This window comes from Micromesistius poutassou (genome assembly GCF_964030765.1).
Source record: "Micromesistius poutassou genome assembly, chromosome: 16".
Taxonomy (NCBI): domain Eukaryota; kingdom Metazoa; phylum Chordata; class Actinopteri; order Gadiformes; family Gadidae; genus Micromesistius; species Micromesistius poutassou.
The window spans coordinates 15569263-15578700 of NC_140286.1; the positions used below are offsets into that span (position 1 = coordinate 15569263).

Sequence of the window (9438 nt, forward strand, 5' to 3'; positions counted from 1 at the left end):
ATTTTGCGCATGCTTTTATATTCTCATTGATTTGGATGCATGCTGACGATAGGTTGTTCCCATACACCCGAGGTGTCAATAACGTGTACAGAATTCTAAATTGGCCGACTGGTTCATCGATGGATTGATTTTAAGTGACAATGGCTTGTGCTTACTCCACTCAACATCACATAATAATATTGCAGTCAAGAAACAAATGCGTGAAGAGAGATCCATTAGCCCAGATGTCATGCGTGGTCCTGAAATATGTAACGTTTAATAAACAAGCCACCAAAATAATATTGCTGGGGCTTCCTTTTAATTCCAATATTGACAATGTAGTTGTATGGGTCTGTTTAAGTTTAGCCTAACAACAGTGTCACATTATGCGTCTCGACAACAATAACGCATGATTGAAGCGCATTTAAGATCACGCATTCCGACGTTCAAATCCACTTTGAACTCTCCTCATATTGCAATATGACGTCATGACTCGTGATGGCGTAGGCCTAACGTTGCTGCGCTGCATTGCCTCTATGTGCCGCCAACTGACAACATGCAGCAGAAATGTGCGTAAGCCAGGCATTTAGTTTGCGTGGAGAACCGTACTTTCTCACGTCAAGTCTTTGTACATCTGAACGTTTGTGTGAGAAGTGGCCTACGCAGCGTTTTTGTGCGTCAGCCACTTTGTACATGAGGCCCCAGGTCCTTTAGTTGAGGCCCACAGGTGGAGGAAACATAAAATGCAAAACATATGGCTTTCTCTATGTTTTATTAGAAATGATTATAAATAATCATATTATGAGAAAGAATTTAGAAAACAAAAGTGTTCTAACTACATCAATATACTGTATATATTTTTGATTTAACTTTTGGTTTATGTTTCCATGCTACAATGCAAAGATGAATCATTTTTATCCCAGAAATAAACGAATGCCATAAGCAACTTCTGTTTAATGTTATTCATTTTTTGTTGATTTTGTGTGTGTTGTGCGTGTGTTGTGCGTGTGTTGTGTGTGTGTGTGTGTTGTGCGTGTGGTGTGTGTGTGTTGTGCGTGTGTTGTGCGTGTGTTGTGTGTGTGTGTGTGTGTGTGTGTGTGTGTGTGGTGTGTGTGTGTTGTGTGTGTGTGTGTGTGTGTGTTGTGCGTGTGGTGTGTGTGTTGTGCGTGTGGTGTGTGTGTTGTGTGTGTGTGTGTGTTGTGCGTGTGGTGTGTGTGTGTTGTGTGTGTGTTGTGCGTGTCTTGTGCGTGTGTTGTGCGTGTGTTGTGCGTGTGGTGTGTGTGTGTTGTGTGTGTGTGTGTTGTGCGTGTGTTGTGCGTGTGGTGTGTGTGTGTGTGTGTGTGTTGTGCGTGTGGTGTGTGTGTGTTGTGTGTGTGTGTGGTGTGTGTGTGTTGTGCGTGTGTGGTGTGTGTGGGTGTGTGTGTGTGTGTAGGACTCATATCCGCGGTATCTGAAGTCAGAACTGTACAAGAGCATGCTGGCCAGAGCCATCGTCCCTCAGGAGACCAAGAAGAGGTAGGACTACAGCTACCCTACAGAGGTAGGACTACAGCTACCCTACAGAGGTAGGACTACAGCTACCCTACAGAGGTAGGACCTACAGCTCTCTACAGAGGTAGGACTACAGCTACCCTACAGAGGTAGGACTACAGCTACCCTACAGAGGTAGGACTACAGCTCTCTACAGAGGTAGGACCTACAGCTACCCTACAGAGGTAGGACCTACAGCTCTCTACAGAGGTAGGACTACAGCTACCCTACAGAGGTAAGACCTACAGCTACCCTACAGAGGTAGGACTACAGCTACCCTACAGAGGTAGGACCTACAGCTCTCTACAGAGGTAGGACTACAGCTACCCTACAGAGGTAGGACCTACAGCTACCCTACAGAGGTAGGACTACAGCTACCCTACAGAGGTAGGACCTACAGCTCTCTACAGAGGTAGGACTACAGCTCTCTACAGAGGTAGGACTACAGCTACCCTACAGAGGTAGGACCTACAGCTCTCTACAGAGGTAGGACTACAGCTCTCTACAGAGGTAGGACTACAGCTACCCTACAGAGGTAGGACCTACAGCTACCCTACAGAGGTAGGACTACAGCTACCCTACAGAGGTAGGACTACAGCTCTCTACAGAGGTAGGACCTACAGCTACCCTACAGAGGTAGGACTACAGCTACCCTACAGAGGTAGGACTACGGCTACCCTACAGAGGTAGGACCTACAGCTCTCTACAGAGGTAGGACCTACAGCTCTCTACAGAGGTAGGACTACAGCTACCCTACAGAGGTAGGACCTACAGCTCTCTACAGAGGTAGGACTACAGCTACCCTACAGAGGTAGGACTACAGCTACCCTACAGAGGTAGGACCTACAGCTACCCTACAGAGGTAGGACTACAGCTACCCTACAGAGGTAGGACCTACAGCTACCCTACAGAGGTAGGACTACAGATACCCTACAGAGGTAGGACTACAGCTCTCTACAGAGGTAGGACTACAGCTCTCTACAGAGGTAGGACCTACAGCTACCCTACAGAGGTAGGACTACAGCTACCCTACAGAGGTAGGACCTACAGCTCTCTACAGAGGTAGGACTACAGCTACCCTACAGAGGTAGGACTACAGCTACCCTACAGAGGTAGGACCTACAGCTCTCTACAGAGGTAGGACTACAGCTACCCTACAGAGGTAGGACCTACAGCTCTCTACAGAGGTAGGACTACAGCTACCCTACAGAGGTAGGACCTACAGCTACCCTACAGAGGTAGGACTACAGATACCCTACAGAGGTAGGACTACAGCTCTCTACAGAGGTAGGACTACAGCTCTCTACAGAGGTAGGACCTACAGCTACCCTACAGAGGTAGGACTACAGCTACCCTACAGAGGTAGGACCTACAGCTCTCTACAGAGGTAGGACTACAGCTACCCTACAGAGGTAGGACTACAGCTACCCTACAGAGGTAGGACTACAGCTCTCTACAGAGGTAGGACTACAGCTACCCTACAGAGGTAGGACTACAGCTACCCTACAGAGGTAGGACTACAGCTCTCTACAGAGGTAGGACCTACAGCTACCCTACAGAGGTAGGACCTACAGCTCTCTACAGAGGTAGGACTACAGCTACCCTACAGAGGTAAGACCTACAGCTACCCTACAGAGGTAGGACTACAGCTACCCTACAGAGGTAGGACCTACAGCTCTCTACAGAGGTAGGACTACAGCTACCCTACAGAGGTAGGACCTACAGCTACCCTACAGAGGTAGGACTACAGCTACCCTACAGAGGTAGGACCTACAGCTCTCTACAGAGGTAGGACTACAGCTCTCTACAGAGGTAGGACTACAGCTACCCTACAGAGGTAGGACCTACAGCTCTCTACAGAGGTAGGACTACAGCTCTCTACAGAGGTAGGACTACAGCTACCCTACAGAGGTAGGACCTACAGCTACCCTACAGAGGTAGGACTACAGCTACCCTACAGAGGTAGGACTACAGCTCTCTACAGAGGTAGGACCTACAGCTACCCTACAGAGGTAGGACTACAGCTACCCTACAGAGGTAGGACTACGGCTACCCTACAGAGGTAGGACCTACAGCTCTCTACAGAGGTAGGACCTACAGCTCTCTACAGAGGTAGGACTACAGCTACCCTACAGAGGTAGGACCTACAGCTCTCTACAGAGGTAGGACTACAGCTACCCTACAGAGGTAGGACTACAGCTACCCTACAGAGGTAGGACCTACAGCTACCCTACAGAGGTAGGACTACAGCTACCCTACAGAGGTAGGACCTACAGCTACCCTACAGAGGTAGGACTACAGATACCCTACAGAGGTAGGACTACAGCTCTCTACAGAGGTAGGACTACAGCTCTCTACAGAGGTAGGACCTACAGCTACCCTACAGAGGTAGGACTACAGCTACCCTACAGAGGTAGGACCTACAGCTCTCTACAGAGGTAGGACTACAGCTACCCTACAGAGGTAGGACTACAGCTACCCTACAGAGGTAGGACCTACAGCTCTCTACAGAGGTAGGACTACAGCTACCCTACAGAGGTAGGACCTACAGCTCTCTACAGAGGTAGGACTACAGCTACCCTACAGAGGTAGGACCTACAGCTACCCTACAGAGGTAGGACTACAGATACCCTACAGAGGTAGGACTACAGCTCTCTACAGAGGTAGGACTACAGCTCTCTACAGAGGTAGGACCTACAGCTACCCTACAGAGGTAGGACTACAGCTACCCTACAGAGGTAGGACCTACAGCTCTCTACAGAGGTAGGACTACAGCTACCCTACAGAGGTAGGACCTACAGCTACCCTACAGAGGTAGGACCTACAGCTACCCTACAGAGGTAGGACTACAGCTACCCTACAGAGGTAGGACCTACAGCTCTCTACAGAGGTAGGACTACAGCTACCCTACAGAGGTAGGACCTACAGCTACCCTACAGAGGTAGGACTACAGATACCCTACAGAGGTAGGACTACAGCTCTCTACAGAGGTAGGACTACAGCTCTCTACAGAGGTAGGACCTACAGCTACCCTACAGAGGTAGGACTACAGCTACCCTACAGAGGTAGGACCTACAGCTCTCTACAGAGGTAGGACTACAGCTACCCTACAGAGGTAGGACCTACAGCTACCCTACAGAGGTAGGACCTACAGCTACCCTACAGAGGTAGGACTACAGCTACCCTACAGAGGTAGGACCTACAGCTCTCTACAGAGGTAGGACTACAGCTCTCTACAGAGGTAGGACCTACAGCTACCCTACAGAGGTAGGACTACAGCTACCCTACAGAGGTAGGACCTACAGCTACCCTACAGAGGTAGGACTACAGCTCTCTACAGAGGTAGGACCTACAGCTACCCTACAGAGGTAGGACTACAGCTACCCTACAGAGGTAGGACTACAGCTCTCTACAGAGGTAGGACTACAGCTACCCTACAGAGGTAGGACTACAGCTACCCTACAGAGGTAGGACTACAGCTCTCTACAGAGGTAGGACCTACAGCTACCCTACAGAGGTAGGACTACAGCTACCCTACAGAGGTAGGACTACAGCTTCTCTACAGAGGTAGGACCTACAGCTCTCTACAGAGGTAGGACTACAGCTACCCTACAGAGGTAGGACTACAGCTACCCTACAGAGGTAGGACCTACAGCTCTCTACAGAGGTAGGACTACAGCTACCCTACAGAGGTAGGACTACAGCTACCCTACAGAGGTAGGACTACAGCTACCCTACAGAGGTAGGACCTACAGCTACCCTACAGAGGTAGGACTACAGCTCTCTACAGAGGTAGGACTACAGCTACCCTACAGAGGTAGGACCTACAGCTACCCTACAGAGGTAGGACTACAGCTCTCTACAGAGGTAGGACCTACAGCTCTCTACAGAGGTAGGACTACAGCTACCCTACAGAGGTAGGACTACAGCTACCCTACAGAGGTAGGACTACAGATACCCTACAGAGGTAGGACCTACAGCTCTCTACAGAGGTAGGACCTACAGCTCTCTACAGAGGTAGGACTACAGCTACCCTACAGAGGTAGGACTACAGCTACCCTACAGAGGTAGGACCTACAGCTACCCTACAGAGGTAGGACTACAGCTATCCTACAGAGGTAGGACTACAGCTCTCTACAGAGGTAGGACCTACAGCTACCCTACAGAGGTAGGACTACAGCTACCCTACAGAGGTAGGACTACAGCTACCCTACAGAGGTAGGACCTACAGCTACCCTACAGAGGTAGGACTACAGATACCCTACAGAGGTAGGACTACAGCTCTCTACAGAGGTAGGACTACAGCTACCCTACAGAGGTAGGACTACAGCTACCCTACAGAGGTAGGACCTACAGCTCTCTACAGAGGTAGGACCTACAGCTACCCTACAGAGGTAGGACTACAGCTACCCTACAGAGGTAGAACTACAGCTACCCTACAGAGGTAGGACCTACAGCTCTCTACAGAGGTAGGACCTACAGCTACCCTACAGAGGTAGGACTACAGCTACCCTACAGAGGTAGAACTACAGCTCTACGACCACAAAGAGAACCTTTCACTGCATAATGTTAACAGATTTCTCCCCCCCTTCTCTCTCGCTCGCTCTCTCCTCCCCCCTCTCTCTCTCCCCCTCTCCCTATGTCACTCTCTCTCTCTCTCCCTCCTCTCTCTCTCCCTGTATGTCACTCTCTCTCTCTCCCTCCCTGTATGTCTCTCTCTCACTCTCTCTCTCTCTCTCCCTGTATGTCACTCTCTCTCTCTCTCTCTCTCCCTCCCTGTATGTCACCTCTCTCTCTCTCTCTCTCTCTCCCTGTATGTCGCTCTCTCTCTCTCTCACTTTCTCTCTCTCCCTGTATGTCACTCTCTCTCTCTCTCTCTCTCTCCCTGTATGTCACTCTCTCTCTCTCTCTCCCTCCCTGTATGTCACCTCTCTCTCTCTCTCTCTCCCTGTATGTCGCTCTCTCTCTCTCTCTCTGTATGTCTCTCTCTCTCTCTCTGTCTCTCTCTATCTCTCTCTCTCTCTCTCCCTGTATGTCGCTCTCTCTCTCTCTGTATGTCTCTCTCTCTCTCTCTCTCTCTCCCTGTATGTCGCTCTCTCTCTCTCTGTATGTCTCTCTCTCTCTCTCTCTCTCTCTCTCTCTCTCTCTCTCTCCCTGTATGTCACTCTCTCTCTCTCAGCGTGTTTCCCTTCATGCGACGCCAGCGACACTCTAGCCCCTCCCCCGCCAAGGTGGTCGCTACGGCAACAGTGCAAGATGGGCAGGGGGCGGGACAGGCGGGCGCCAACTCGTCCGCCGTCTCCCAGGTTTGACGCGTGACGTCACAGGACGCCGTCAACATCATCATCATCATCATCGTCACAACAATAGCTTTTCACACAACTTTACTCTAGCTCGCCATCCCTTTGCTCACTCCTTCTGAATATCTATCAGCTGGCACACAAGTCACCTTCAAGTCCTCACTCTGACACACAAGTCACCTTCAAGTCCTCACTCTGACACACAAGTCAGCTTCAAGTCCTCACTCTGACACACAAGTCACCTTCAAGTCCTCACTCTGACACACAAGTCAGCTTAACGTCCTCCAGTCCAGAGAGCCTCCATGTGGTCACGTCTTAACGGTGGTGGAGTGTTGAGTCAATCCTGACGGTTTCCTCTTCTTCTCTGCCTTCAGCTTTTAAAGGCTCTGCAATAATGTGACAGCATCACACCAATAAAAGTGAAATCTGGCACTTCCATCTTTCTACTGCTTCAATGTTCTCTACATTTCTCTTTCTCTCTCTAAGTCACCATAGGAACCATCCAAAGGAGTTTGCTATCTCGCTGTCTTTGGCATAGTTTACAAATTGCAATAAGTACAATAGCAATGGTTACTTGTTTCACAGATCATTATATCATATATTAGAGCACATAAGTTATAAAAGCTACTATTCCACTTTGCTACCAGTTATAGATGATACCCACTCCCACCTCAGGTAATGCTTATGCGTCTGTCTGTCTTTCCAGCTGTTTCCACAGTTCATTATTTCCCTTAATCCAAACTTCAATCTTGAAATGCCCAATTTGCAGTTTGTATGCCTGCTCAGTACCAGTGCATGGACGGTCAAAGATAGATAGCTTCTTAATAAACAAGGGGCAAGTCCCCTACTAAATGTGGTATAATGTTTTCTTTTGATTTTGCCGAATATGCAAAGTGGGCAGAATATTGCTTTAAAAAGTAATTTATCATTCTGCCTGACCATTCCCCATGAAGATTTTTCTTAGAAGATTTCCTGTTAAAATTGTCAGGGTTTAAATGATTTGTTTTGTCAACTGTGTGATATAAATGTCTCATGTCACACATGCTTGTGTCATTATGTCTAAGCATCTTTCCGTTACCATGGCTCCTGTTGTTGTAGCTTCTGTTGATTTTACTCCAGCATGTTGCCATGACAATAAACTGTCGCGGCAGAACATCATTGTGTGTGTGTGTGTGTGTGTGTGTTTTTGTGGGTTAATAATTATAGGGATTGGATAGGAAGGGACATTAGATAAAAGAAAATACAAAAAATGTCTTACCACTAACTTGTCCTCTCCGTGAAACATTGTTGATTTGTATTGACTCATACAACACGATGTGTTCTAAATACGGATTACTTTCTATCTTTCTATCTCTTCTTTACACTTCTTCACACTAGCGCCCTCTGTCGGTCTTCCTGAGATACGGCAACTCAAAAACACAAGAGACCATAGCATAAACACACCAGCGGTGTTCACATTTGCATTGAAATTAACAAAATGTGGATGCTGTAAGACATTCCGGTCAACATACACGCTTTAGGAGCCAACTGCCCACTTTATTGTACTGCGCATACATAGAGCATGACAGGTAAAGCATTGGGACAGACCGTAGCCATGGGAGTAAATCGAACTCAATACATTACATCTCCCTTCTTAACAGAGAAAAGGCATGTACATAGGAATAACTCTGAAACATTGTTAGCAGCTTAAACGTCAGTGACTTCAGTGACTTAAAGGACAACTCCGGTATTTTGAACATTGAGTCCCCTTTCTGGGTTGTCTAGGATGAAATAGAGTGGTTGACACCGACATGTTGACTATTGGTCCTGTCTCGGTATTTGGCTCATTTAGAATCGCCCTACCTGCTTCAGAATGGCTGGCTACGGGCATTCACAAACCTGTCCTTAAAACAACCATAAACGTTTTGTAAATCCATTGATTTCTGTTGGAAGACTCGTTGCTCGTTGGCCGGAAACGGAACGGGGGGCTGGTTGTAGTCTTTTCGCTCGGTTCTAGCCCTACTGTTACTGCCCTACCGAGTGAAAAGACTACAACCAAACGTAAACAGCACAACTTTCCGTTTCCGGTCAACGAGCAACGAGTCTTCCAACAGAATTTCACTTCCAGAAGCACTTCACTTCCATAGGTGTCTTTACCACACCTTGTCCCTCACTAACTTCCCTCACTAGTCTGTCGGGCAGCTTGACTGCTCTGCCTGGTGACGTACAGTTCACCTGGTGACGTACAGTTCACCTGGTAACGTACAGTTCACCTGGCCTGGTGACATACAGTTCACCTGGCCTGGTGACGTACAGTTCACCTGGCCTGGTGACGTACAGTTCACCTGGTGACGTACAGTTCACCTGGTGACGTACAGTTCACCTGGCCTGGTGACGTACAGTTCACCTGGTGACGTACAGTTCACCTGGTGACATACAGTTCACCTGGCCTGGTGACGTACAGTTCACCTGGCCTGGTGACGTACAGTTCACCTGGTGACGTACAGTTCACCTGGCCTGGTGACGTACAGTTCACCTGGTGACGTACAGTTCACCTGGCCTGGTGACGTACAGTTCACCTGGTGACGTACAGTTCACCTGGCCTGGTGACGTACAGTTCACCTGGTGACGTACAGTTCACCTGGCCTGG

At 48.6% G+C, this 9438-nt stretch overlaps 1 protein-coding gene across 1 annotated transcript in view; it reads left to right on the forward strand.

Annotated features, from left to right (window-relative positions):
- Nucleotides 1-6906, forward strand: part of LOC311360695 (uncharacterized protein) — a gene marked incomplete at its 5' end in the record, with an annotated part of 15574 nt that extends 8668 nt beyond the window's left edge. The window contains 2 exon segments of the mRNA XM_084480805.1: nt 1412-1494; nt 6689-6906. Coding sequence (XP_084336931.1) covers nt 1412-1494; nt 6689-6821 — 216 coding nt within the window. The 3' untranslated portion in view covers nt 6822-6906.
- Between the last annotated feature and the right edge of the window lie 2532 nt (nt 6907-9438).